The 13,187-nt window shown below is 33.3% G+C and overlaps 1 protein-coding gene across 2 annotated transcripts in view; it reads left to right on the top strand.

Moving 5' to 3' along the window:
• Positions 1-13,187, top strand: part of KLHL1 (kelch like family member 1) — a 362,590-nt gene that overhangs the window by 162,750 nt on the left and 186,653 nt on the right. For both annotated transcript variants that reach the window (XM_049647049.1, XM_049647048.1), the window contains one exon: positions 1-121. This exon is cut by the window's left edge and continues 76 nt beyond it. In XM_049647049.1, coding sequence (XP_049503006.1) covers positions 1-121 — 121 coding nt within the window. The remainder of the gene's footprint in view (positions 122-13,187) is intronic.

Raw genomic sequence — 13,187 nt, 5'->3', positions numbered from 1 at the left:
AGAAGTGTGCTGCCACTTCCTCATGAAGCTGTTGCACCCATCCAACTGTTTGGGGATCCGAGCCTTCGCAGATGCTCAAGGATGCATTGAATTAATGAAGGTGGCCCACAGCTACACAATGGTAAGGAAATGTACTATTTTCATAATAGAGGCATAGCTGTATTATCAGAGGTTAAAACAATTGCTATCATTGCATTGAATGACTTTTTTATGTTTCAAATGAGTTCTATAAGCTTGGGCACATTTCTATTATGGGGCACAATGTACTACATAGAATTTTATAATATCGAAGCAAAAAAAGCCTGTTCTTAATGGACTTATTTCTACATTGTGTATAAATTATAAATAAAACCATAAAGCAACTATAGGCTATTTAAGATTTTAAAATTGTTTAATCTTTCTTAGTACTCCTGTCATATCTCTTTTTAAATCTACTTCCACAGCTGCCCCTTTTTTCTTCTTTTCTTTCTGATGAAGAGCTACCAGTCTGTACCACAAAAAAGAAAAAAAAAAGCAACTTTTTTTTTGCCTTTTTCTTACAACATTTCTACTATGGAATAAGTTGTATCAACCAAAATTCAATGTTGAAGCCTACCCACGATGTGACGGTTCTGGGGGATAGGGACTTTTGGTTGTAATTAGGCTTAGATGAAGTCCTAAGAGTGGGTCCCTCATGATGAGATTAGTGCCCTTATAAGGAGAGATACCAGAGAATTTGCCTCCTCTCTCTCTCTACCTTGTGAGGGCACAGTAAGAAGGTGACCACCTATAAACCATGAAGAGAGCCCTCACCAGGAACTCAAATCAGTCTACACCTTCATCTTAGACTTCCCAACTCCTGAATATGGGAAATAAATTCCTGTTCTTTAAGCCACCCAGGCAATAGTATTGTGTTATAGCAGCCCAAGCTGCCAAATGCATTTTCATCATAGCACATTATATTTGGTATGCCTCTGCCTGTATGATTTGTCCAGGGAAAATATCATTACTTAAAGTATATATTATAAAGTATTTATTGGCATAGTACATACTGGATTTCAGAACCTCTGCAAACTTCTATAGTAAGGGAAAATATTTAGATGTATAAATGAACTGATCTATTTTTTTAAGAACTTTGACTTTCTTTACCATTTTATTTATTTTTTTTTTTTACATTGATTTATTTCTGAGAAACAGAGTGAGACAAAGCGTGAGCAGGGGAGGGGCAGAGAGAGAAGGAGACACAGAATCTGAAGCAGGCTCCAGGCTCTGAGCAAGCGGTCAGCACAGGGCCTGATGCGGGGCTCGAACTCACAAACTGTGAGATCATGACCTGAGCTGAAGTCGGACGCTCAACCGACTGAGCCACCCAGATGCCCCTCTTTACCATTTTAATGATGGGTTTAAACTGAGTGAATATCAGTCAGTAAATCCTCATAAAGTAATTTAAGTCTATTTATATTTTTTCTCATTTTTTCTATATATATATGTATTTTAACATCTTTATAGAGATACCAAAAATCACTTGAATTGTACACTTTAAATGTGTGAACTTTGTGGTGTGAGATGTTTTTTATGTTATCTCCATTCTAGAATAGAATAATCAGTTACAACAATTCACACTGTAATCACTTACAACAATTCACACTGATCATATTTCATACCCTAGAAAGAACATTCTAAAAGCTCTTATTCTAGTGTCTGGCATATAGTAAGCCCTCTACAAAATGCTAGCCAATTTTGTTATTGTCATTATTAACATTACTAATGATTTGATTGTAATTATTGAAACAACCAATTATAAAGTATAGAACTTTCCCTTTCAACTCAAGGAAAGAATTTATATGAGGTAAATCTCATTAAGCTTTGTAGTTGCTACTTACGAAAAAGTTCTTTTAAGATTCAACATCTTTTCAAATCACTAATGACTGTCAGCCATTTAAAAGTCTTCTGATTGTTATTCTTATACAGAATTTCAATATTATTTTATTTTTCTTCTTTAATCCTTTAAGCCAAGTGGTAAATTAAATGAAAATATACAATTAAAAAGAAAGAGATACATGCTCTGCAATTCTATTGTCAAAATTTTCCTTTGAAATATTCCATGACAAGGCATAGTACCACTATTGAAATTATATGAACCATATAAAATCAATGTAAACAAACAGTTCATCAACCAAAATATCAAAGTCCAACTGCAGTCATTTAATTATGCACATTTCATTACAATTAGGAGTTCTTGGCGTAGCTAAGCCGAAGAACAATATGTGTCCATATCCAGAGGGATAATGGTCCCTTCTGGTCTAGTTTGAAATTATTAATTTAGTAATAAAGATGTTTTTCTTGCAGCTGCTTGGACTGCTCCACAATTTATCACACAATATTAACAATATTTTTTCTTTAGACAGTTTAAAATGTATATTCTATAGTAAAATATATTTAAACCTGAAATTTACACAAATTTTGTTAATATACTCAACATTCTAAACGTCTCTATCTTAATTTATTTTTGAGACTATGAATGGATTATGTATTGTGTCATGTAGGTTGAAATTTAATTTCGTGATTTCAAACATGATTTCAAATTCTTTTGGGAACGTGAAGCTCCAATATTCTCGGTGCTCATGGGTTACTATTTTTAGTGAATAAAATTTACTGACCTATTGGTCCTACATCACTGTTTTCTCTCATTTCTAACACTTTCAAATGAATGTTTTACATCTGGTATTATAATTTCTCACCACATCTTTACTTCTGATCCTTGTTCAATCTTGCATATGTCTTCATCCAATCTATTCAATCTGTGCTTTAAGAACAAGCCCATTATGTTATCTTTTTTTTAGTTGCTTTAATAGCAAATCATACTACTTTTCCTAGTACATCTGGGACTAAATTCTTTATTGGATCTGTTATTTATTTGTTTATTTTATAAGTAACATTTTTCCATAAGTTTCTATTTCCTTGCTGAAAGTTTTAGATATCAACTTGACCTTGAACATCCAGATCTTACCGTGCTGGTTATATGCTTTTGCCATTTATATCATTTGGTAACTTTCCTTTGGAGATTTCACCTCTGTATTTGGCTTCAACTATTGATTTTGTGTGGATAATTCCAAAATCTATTCAGGAAGGTGACCCAGCTTGGCAGTGGTTCATGTGCAAGCTACTGGAAAATTTTGATTGCAAGTTCCATATTAGGCAGAAGTGTGAAACTAATTCTAAAACATTAATTTAAACTTTGGCTGTATGAATATCCAGACAGCAACAAAGTAATTGAAGGAAATGTGCCCCCTCTAACTATTAGAGTTCATTATGAGAGTTGTGCTTAATTTTGAAAATCATAGTTTAAAATCATTAGAGTGACAAATAGAAACAGATGAGAATATCAAGAATAGCATGATTCTATACTCATGTCATATGAAGAGATATTGAAAAAAATTTGGTGCGTATAGCTGAATTACAGTAGGGCATGAAAATAGCTATTTTCACATACTTGACAAAATAGGTTTGTGTCTAATAGTGCTGTGTAAATGTTCCTCATTGTGTTCCATCTTAGTGGTGTAATCTTCTGTTCAAATTAAATGTTATATGAAAGAATAATACTAAGATTAATTTGCTTTGTGCAAAGATGAATGGAAAGTCCAAAGGTCTACTTCAGTCATCTGACCTTTCTTTCTCTGCTGGGTTGTCTATTTCCACTAATCATCACCGCCACTTCCCTCCAAGGTCATCTTGCCTTTTCAGGGGACTCCTGGAACTGCATTTCTCTGAAATACTCTCTCCTTTTGGTTCTGGGTTAAAGTTTGTCAATAACGGGCATCCGTGTAAGCTATGGGAGATAAGAGGTGGAAGGTACAACTTCACAAGCAGTTAAAAGCAGAAAGGTGGACAAATGGAAACTTGAAATAACTTCTTAGCAAGCCTTTGAAAGAGATTTACTTCACAACTGTAGACTGAGTCAGTTGATGGGAGCCTTCTGGAGGTTCTTGAGAAATGGAGTGCCTTTGCTGAGTGCCTTTGAAGACAATTCACATAGAACTGAAGGTTGAGACCATTAACATGAATTCTCTGACCTTCACTTGCACAGCACTGTCAATTCACTATCCACAATGTCTCTTACATTGAATAGATTGGCATGTTTTCCTCATCCAACATTTATTTACCTCAAAATAGCAGATTCACACAGTTTTGATATGCATAGTCCTCCTTACCTAACTTCTAAACCATTACCTGGACATTTTTCCTCAAAAAGAAGCAGACCTGACCTCCCTCCTCCTAAACATGTGCTGTGAATTCCCTTCACTTGTACTTCACTCATGATAATGTCTCTGGCCTGGAATCTCTGGAATATAATTCTAAATAACCCCTCAGTTTCCAGTTTAAGTTCATTCATGCCTAAGAAACATCTTAAAACTTTTCATGGTGGGAGCGTGGGTGGCTCAGTCGGTTAAGCGTCTTGATTCTTAGTTTCGACTCAGGTCTTGATCTCATGATTCGTGAGTTTGAGTCCCACATTGGGCCCTGTGCTGGCAGCATAGAGCTTGCTTAGGGTTCTTTTCTCCCTTTGTCTCTGCCTCACTTTTGCTCATGCTTTCTTTCTGTCTCTCCCTCTCAAAAATAAAAAATCTTTTTAAAAAACCTTTCCATGGCATTCTTTCTCTCCTTTGAAATCTTAGAGTTCCCTTATTTAGGATTATGTGACATCATCATAAATTTCCTTATGCAATCAATGACCTTTTTTGTCTTTGTGACTGGTCTTCACAACCGTACTGCAAAATCCTTTATGACAGAATAAGCATTATGTGTTGAAATTTATTTTGTCCTGAAGTATCTAGTAAATGGTAATATACTAACATATTCCCTTTGGATATTCTTTTAGGATTGTGACTTTCCCCACTCATGAATTCAGTCATTCAAGAACACACATAGTTTTCCTCTAATTTTCTTTTCAGTCCCATTTCTTACCATATTTTCCCTGTTCATACACTTTCAACCACACTGGTCTTCATACTGCCTTTTGACTACATCAAGCATCTCACCTAAGGACCTTTCACCTGATGACCTTAGTGTTTGCTCTTGCTTCCCTCTGCCAGAAACACTGTTCTACCAAGTATTTATATCCTTTTCTCCTCTGCCTCGTTCAGATGTCTTCTCAAATGTCACTTCCACAGAGTTCTCATCTCTGAATATTTTATATAATGTGGCACTGCCTTCAAAACCCTCTACACCCTCACACTGTTTTATATCCTTTAGTGTAGTTATTAGTTTCTGGCTTTATATTTTTGATTTTGTTACTGTGTTTTCTTCTCTTCCATTACTGTGGTAGCTTCTTGTTAGCATTTTTATTAAACTTATATACCTTAAGTGCATGGCATTTATTGTTGATTGAATAGTGACAGAGTGACTATTGAATATTTTGTACCCAGACTATAGGTCACATTGGGCATACAATGGTAGCTAAAATAGACATAGTTTGCCCTTAGAATAAAAATGAAGATACTTAGTGCAAATAAAATATTCCTATAAATGACATTTATATACATGCATATATATTTGCATCATGCATACATATGGTAACTGCTACAAAGGATAGTGGTCAGATGCTATGGGGCAGTGAAAGAGACAAAGCCTTGTTAAACAAGTGATGCCTTATATGGAGTTGTGAAGGATGAGGCAGAATTCATCAGGTGAAGTGTTAGCTAAAGAACATTCATGATGTGCCAATGACCTAAGGTGGGAAGGAGCTTATTCTGTTTCGGGAAATTCAAATGTGATTGAATAGTCAGGCAGAAAGGAAGAGAGGTGGATGATGAGGCTGGAGTTTTAGGCAGAGCCCATTTTCCAAGGTTATTGAGAATTTGTTAAGGATTTGGGTTTTTATATCGAGTATGATGGTATATCATTGAAAATATTTTTAAGCAAGGAGAAGCCGAGATTAAATTTAAAGACTAGTTGCCTGACTGCCATGAGGAAGAGGCCAGAAAAGAAACCAAGAATAAAGGCTGGCATTCTATAGAGACCTATATGTGTACACTCACACACATATTGGGTGAGTGAGAAAGAAAAAGAGAAAGTCAGGTAACTCTAACTTCTGCCATTGTGTTTGGTAGCAAAGCTTCCCACTGCTGGTGCTGGAGGTATACAAGTTAAGTGTATATAGTACATATCAAGCATTGTTCTAGGGTGAAGCATGCTTAGTTAATTTAATCCTTTCAGAACCCCTGCAACATATGCATAATCTCCATTCTAAAAATGACTCAGGGATGTTCAATAATTTCCTGAAGAACAATAGAAAGACCATGCTAGAACGGAGATTTAAGCCAGTACTGTCTAACTAGAAATTAGATGCTGTATCTAATACGCTAATGACTACACAACAATTGAATTTTATTCATTAAATCAAATTAGATTTCTGATGTCCAGAACACTTCAAAACATGGATTACTTTAGACAAATGGATACTGTAAACTTAAAATATAGATGAGAGTACAGAACGCCATGAACATTTTGTTCCTCAGTTTTTGTTTTTGTTTTGTTTTGTTTTCGTTTCCCTGTTCACGTCACTCTCTCACTTTCTGCCCAGTGCTACCATCATGGCTTACAGCATTTCCCGATGTTTATGCTAGGGGCAGAAGTGTGGCAATAGGACTGATCAAAGGCTACCATGTTCAGTCAATAGCCTTGGAAGATAGAAGTCTCAGCACTGCAGCATAGAGCCCTGCCAAGTCAGTGTGAGAATGGCTGCCCTTTCAGTCTGGTCCTCAAAAATCCTATACATCATTCACTTGTGCTTCAGAGCCATTAGAGCAATTCCAGACAAAAAGAAACAACCTTATTTATGCGGTTTCTGTTCATGGTTTTGAAATACCTGACATTTCTCATGGTTTCTAGCTAGAAGCATGCTCTTTTTTTTATCATTACTGATAACTCTTCTAATAACCCATTAGTTAGAGTTTTCTTTGGGGGAATCCAAGGAATTTAATTTAATTTAATTTTTTTAATTCAATTTTTTTGGAATTTAATTTTAAATTGCTTTGCTTTTCTAAGTCATCAAAACAAAGTTCCCTTCATCCATATTATCCCCAGGATTATTATGTGATATATTAGTACTAAAATGTGTGTTGAAAGTTATCTTTTTAAAAATGTTATTCATTACTTCATGTTACTCCTTTTCAGTATCTGAGTAATACATGGTCTGAGTAGTGAGTTTAAGTTAATATAGAATAGTCAAGTTGAAAATGAGCAAACTTTGACTTTCAGCATTTCTTTGTAAATTGATAAGAAATGAAGGTTGAATACATTGAGTGGCTTCGATGACAACTGCCACCGAAGATGGATGATCACAAGTAATAGGGAAGCAGGTGGAAGCTTGCATAGACATGAACTTCCTATTGTTTTAGTTTTTGCTTCTCTTTGCTTCCTCTGTGCCTAAATTAGGCTCACAACTCTTTACAGGTATTTATTTGTGTCCTAAATCACAGTCGTTGGTACAACCAAGTCTACTAGCTAAGACCGGAAGCTGATTTCAGTGGAAGTTTTAAAAAACTGACTTTTGTGTTCAGTATCATGTGTGAACAGGATACTCATATGACACTGGATAAACTGATAGAGATGTATAATAAATAGTAGCATTATAACACATAATTATTCACTCATGTGATTGCAGTTCGACTACACAGAACTTTGTAATTGTTAGGGTTCATAAAATAACCACAATTAAATGTGCATTTATGACAGTTTCAAAGACTAATTAAGCATTATTGCAGAGGATCAAATGAAAATTATAAGCCTCTTAAGGGTCCATTTTAGATACCATCCATTTCTTCTATTCAGATATTCTTCAGATATGTTTCCATTTTAGGTTTTTATATCCAAACTGAAGAACATTCTATTTTAAGAAACATATCCTTCTGCTTTCTTGATGTTGATGATGTTGAATATAATTATAATATTCCTCTACTTGAAAAGTATTCTATTCATTTTAAAGATGATTTCATTTGCATATTTTAATTTTATTTTTATTTCTCATACTGAGCTATTTCTAAAACACAAAGATACAGTGCATAGCTGTATAAAATCAAATACACACACACACACACACACACATGCAGAATCTAGGATTAAAAATGTATTAGGTCTTCTTTATTGTCAGCAGATACAAATGTTTATGGCGTTGCTGTATGTTGAGCTGATGCTGTAACAACAATAGAACCAACAAAGTATCGAGAAGGAACTAATGTTACAAAATATCCTATAAATACACATACAAAAGATTTTTTCATGGTAACTTGTAAGTAGTCCCCAAGTGTTTAATTATTTCAATCACTTAATCTATAGAATTCCCTTCTGGAACAAGTAACATTCTTACATTATTAGAATAGTCCTAAAAGAGCTTCTAATATGATGTCAGCAGAAAGGAAAGCCAGAAACATTTTGGGTACAGTGCCCTTTGCAGTTTGCAAAGCACGGTTCTTCAACAAATGAAATCAATAATATGCTTTTGTTCAAGTGAAAAAAAATTCTGATTTTTATGCATAAATAAAGTTTCACTCTATTATCATAATTTGCACCTCATAACTAATGTAAAATATTTATATTTTCTGATGAGGTAATGAATCACATACTATGAAACTAATTTCTTTTTACAGTTCTCTTTTAGATTTTTCTTTCACTGTCATTTTTCAGTTAGGACTATACTTGTACTTAAAGATCTTTAATAGTAAGTTTTTAAAGAGGAATAAAAGGTAAAGGTATCGATTATAGTTCATCAGATGGTACATGATACATGATACATCTATCTTTGCTTGAGGGGAAACTCAGTCTGTCCTTTGTATGTAGGGTAGAGTTGAGATGGGGCTGATCATTTCCTAAAAAGAGTGCTTTTAGAAATGTACAACCAGACAAATTTAAGAAAAAAGTAACTTCTTACAGAGTATCAGGTGTTCCTCTCAGACTCCAAGTTAGTCTAAATGTATAATATTATGCAGAGAGCTGGATTACATGTTCCACAAGGTAACAAACTACATCTGACTTATTCACTGCTACATTCTTAGTTCTCAGCATATAGCACCTTTCTCATTTTATTTTTATTTTTCTAAAGATTTTATTTTTAAATAATCTCTACACCCAACATGGGGCTCAAATTTACAACCTCAAGATAAAGAGTTGTATGCTTTATCAACTGAGTCACCCAGGCGGCCCATACCTTTCTCATTTTAGATACATGATAAATGATATTTGCAAGAAAGGATAAATGAATAATTTCAAATATAAATAATTTGAAATATGATATTAGAGTTACATAATTTACAATCAGTGAAAAGGTTTTTTTGGAAATAATGAAGGGTAGATTTTCAAAGCAAAATGGACTATTTCATCAATACCAAATCTAAGCAGATTTATTAGACTGAGTAAATGTTCCAACAAGATATTATACTATTCTAAACCTTTGTTAAAGACAATTTGCATTTTAATTGGATCTAAGTTAAAAGAATATTAAGAGGTTTCCAAATATATGGATAGAGATGGAATTCAGGTTCTTCTCTAGTTTTATTGGAAAGGAAAAAAGGCTGATCATAAATTTATAAAGTAGTGTTTCTATTTTTACTTCTGGTATATGGATAAGGAAAAATGAGGGTAACAAAATGAGGAGGAGACAGAGCATAACATAAAATGTAGAAGAAGATAATTTTCAAATAAATACATTGCAATTGAAGAAAATTGATGAAGTTAAAATTAGGTTTTATTATATGTAATTGCTGATTAGGACATATATGCATAAATTTGCATGCACAAATAGACATCTGTATGAACATTGACTGCATATATTAATTCAGAAGAAAGGTTTTATTTTTAAGTAGTAAACTATGATAACCCTAGTTTACAGTGTTTTGAAAATCTACATTTTTCGCAGATCGTATATGTACTTATATTATGGTCATCATTATCATAACTTCTACATTTTAAACTTTTATAAGTTCAAATTTATATATTTTTATAGAATGAGAAAAAGCATAAAGAAAATATAGACAGCAATTAGGATAGTGTCTTCCTTAATAAAGTTTGTCATATATTCTGACAGCACTTTAAGATGCAGTAATATACTTTCTTCCCCTTTGGAAGTAGAATGTGGCAAGTGCATTTACTCAATTATTCAGAAAGATTATGGAGAAGAAAATTGTTAAATATTGAAAACTTGAAAATCCTAACTTTTATCAAAGACTCTGAAGGTTGGTTTTTAAGTAACCAATGATGTGGTAGGTGTTTGAATAGTGTGCTTTCACAGGTAAAAAGCCTTTAGAGATTTGTGATAGTTTAGTTGTCAGCAGACTGAAACATCACTTGACTTAGGAAAGAATATTATTTTACTAGATCATTTAAAATCAAAAGTGGACAGTTGGAGGAGCTCACTTGAAATTCATCACAGTAAATTGACACTCTCTTTTACTTTTGAAGTCATAAAATGCCTTGAGAATTATTTCTTTATTTTATTTCAAGGAGCGAGAAATATGAGTGAAGTATTCCAGCTTAGTACAAATAAAACTTGGTAAGAAACATAAGTTAAAAAACACCAAGATCTTTAAACTTCTCATAGTAAATGTATCTTTTGGCAACCTGGACAATAAAAACAGGAATCACTGAAGCCTCCGGTCCTGGGCCAAAATAAAAGGAATTTTCTAAAAGATCAACAGTTGAAAAACTTACCAACTCCAAGAATCAGCTTGGGTGAATAGAATAACATAGGCCGACCATCAACTCTTCATTCAATGGTATTCTCCGATACCAAACATTAGCAGGGAATAGGTTTATCTTGTTGACTGAAGAACAAAAACTATATAGTCATGTACAGTGCCCTTTGTCTTATTTTTAAAAGCCAATATAATGTGTAGCAAAATTAGATTTTGAAAGTTACATAATTCCCTCCAAGTATTAGTTTTGTTGCTATTATTGTTTTAATCCAAACTATGACTAAAATAATATTTTGTACAAATATATTAGCATATCATATTATTAACATTAAATATTGTAACCTAAAATTTTAATTAATAATATCTTAGAATTTTTGACATTTCTTGAAGCTTGATTTTTTTTCCTTGAAGTTTATTTTAAAAATAATTTGTGAGAGCATAGAACACCACTGGGATTTAAGGAAAATGGTCAAAATTTTGCCATAGAAATTGTGGAAGTAATTCCAATTAGATAAGATACTAAACCAGATAATTTCTCAAGTCTCTCTTTAAAACATGGGCTAGAAGTCCAGGCTGCACTCTTTTATTTATCATTAATTAATTAATTAATTCATTCATTCATTCATTCATTTTAGTCCAGAAATTGTTCCCACCCCTGCTCCTTTGATTTTTGACCAACAATTTCATTTTTTAACTACTTTGTTTCAAGTTTCCATTATGTCCCGAATGCTCAAGCTGTGTGAGATTTAAATGCTTCTTGAGCACTAAAAGAAGGTAAAGTATAAGGCAAAAAAAACATTGCACTGAAAATTTTAAAACTTGCCTTTTTAAATGTTTAATAAAACTGTATGTTTTTTAGCAATTCACGTGAGATCTGTCTCATTAACCAAAAAATGATAAAGTTTATTTCAGATCATACTGGTCCCATATGGTTCCTTGCAGCTTCATGATTTTGCAAATATCTTGTTAAATCTGAAATTCCATGAAATGTAAATACATTTCTAGATAAGGTGGATAAGTGCCATTTTATCATTAATAAGACCTTAGTGGCACTACAAGTAAAACATTATCTGATAACAGTAGAGGACCAACAAGTAACTGTGGAAGAATGGATAAATATTTTCCTGCTTCCAAATGTGTTATGTTTTATAAAAACAACATTATTGAGGTAATAATTCACCAACCATACAATTCAGCAATTTAACGTGTCCAACTCAATGCTCTTTAGTATATTCACAGAATTCTGCCTCCATCACCATAATCAATTTTCAAACAGTTCCATCACTTCATAAAGAAACCCTGTATCTATTACTAACCTTCCCCCCACTGAAATCATACAATATGTAGGCTTTTTAGACTGACTTCTTTTGTGTGGTATAATGTTTTCAAGATTCATTCACATTATAGCATGTGCTAGACTTCATTTCTTTTTATTACCAAATAATATTACATCACATGGATAGATCCTCATTTTATGTATCTGTTCATCAGTTGATGGACACCTGAGTTGTTTACATTTTGGGACCATTATGAATACTACTTCTATGAACATTTGCATACATGTTTTTGTGTGGACATACTATTTTCATTTATTTTGAATATGTGACCAGGAATGAAGTGGCTGTATAGTATTTCTATGTTAAAGATTCTGAGGACCTACCAGATTGTTTTTCAGAGTAGCTGCAGCATTTCACATTCCCTACAGGAGTGTCTAAGTTTTCAATTTCTCTGTATCTGGGTCAATAATTTTATATTAACTTTCTTCTTGATTATAACCACTCTCATGGATGTTAAATGATCTTTTGTGCTTTTGATTTATGTTTCCCTAATCCTAATGAAATTGAACAACTTTTCATGTACTTATTGGATATTTTTATATTTTCTTTGGAGAAATATCTGTTCTGCTCTTCTGCCCATTTTAAATCATGTTGGTTATCTTTTTAATTTTATTTTTTTAAGTTTATCTTAGGGAGACTGAGAGGGAGCACGAGAGAGATGAGTGGAGGAGGGAGGGAGGGAGAGAGAGAGAGAGAGATTGAGAATCCCAAGCAGGCTCCATCCTGTCAGCACAGAGCCTAATGCAGGACATGGTCTCACAATTTGTCAAAATCAAGCGTCAGACGCTTACTGACTGAGCCACCCATAGGCTCCTATTTGTTTTTTGGTTTTTGTTTTTTAGTTATAAAAGTTCTTTATATATTAGAGACTTTCCCAGGGCTTGGCACAAATAGCTTTATATGCATTAGTGCAACATCCGTGCGAGATAGGTAAAACTGTTGTTCTCATTTTATAGATGAGAAAACCAATATACAAGATAAAATCTTGCCCAAAGCCACCCAGCTAATGAATTGCAGACCCTGAATTTGAACACGCAGCACAAGCAGTAACCACTATGTGTCATTGTCTTAGTTTTTACTTATAAGACTACAATTGTTTTATCATTTTATTGATAAAAATATTATGCAGAGGTGAAGATAACTTTTCAAAAGTGATTTTTAAAAACAGAATTGGTGAAAGTAT

This window comes from Panthera uncia, assembly GCF_023721935.1.
Source record: "Panthera uncia isolate 11264 chromosome A1 unlocalized genomic scaffold, Puncia_PCG_1.0 HiC_scaffold_16, whole genome shotgun sequence".
Lineage (NCBI taxonomy): Eukaryota > Metazoa > Chordata > Mammalia > Carnivora > Felidae > Panthera > Panthera uncia.
This window is presented reverse-complemented; position numbering and strand designations above follow the sequence as displayed.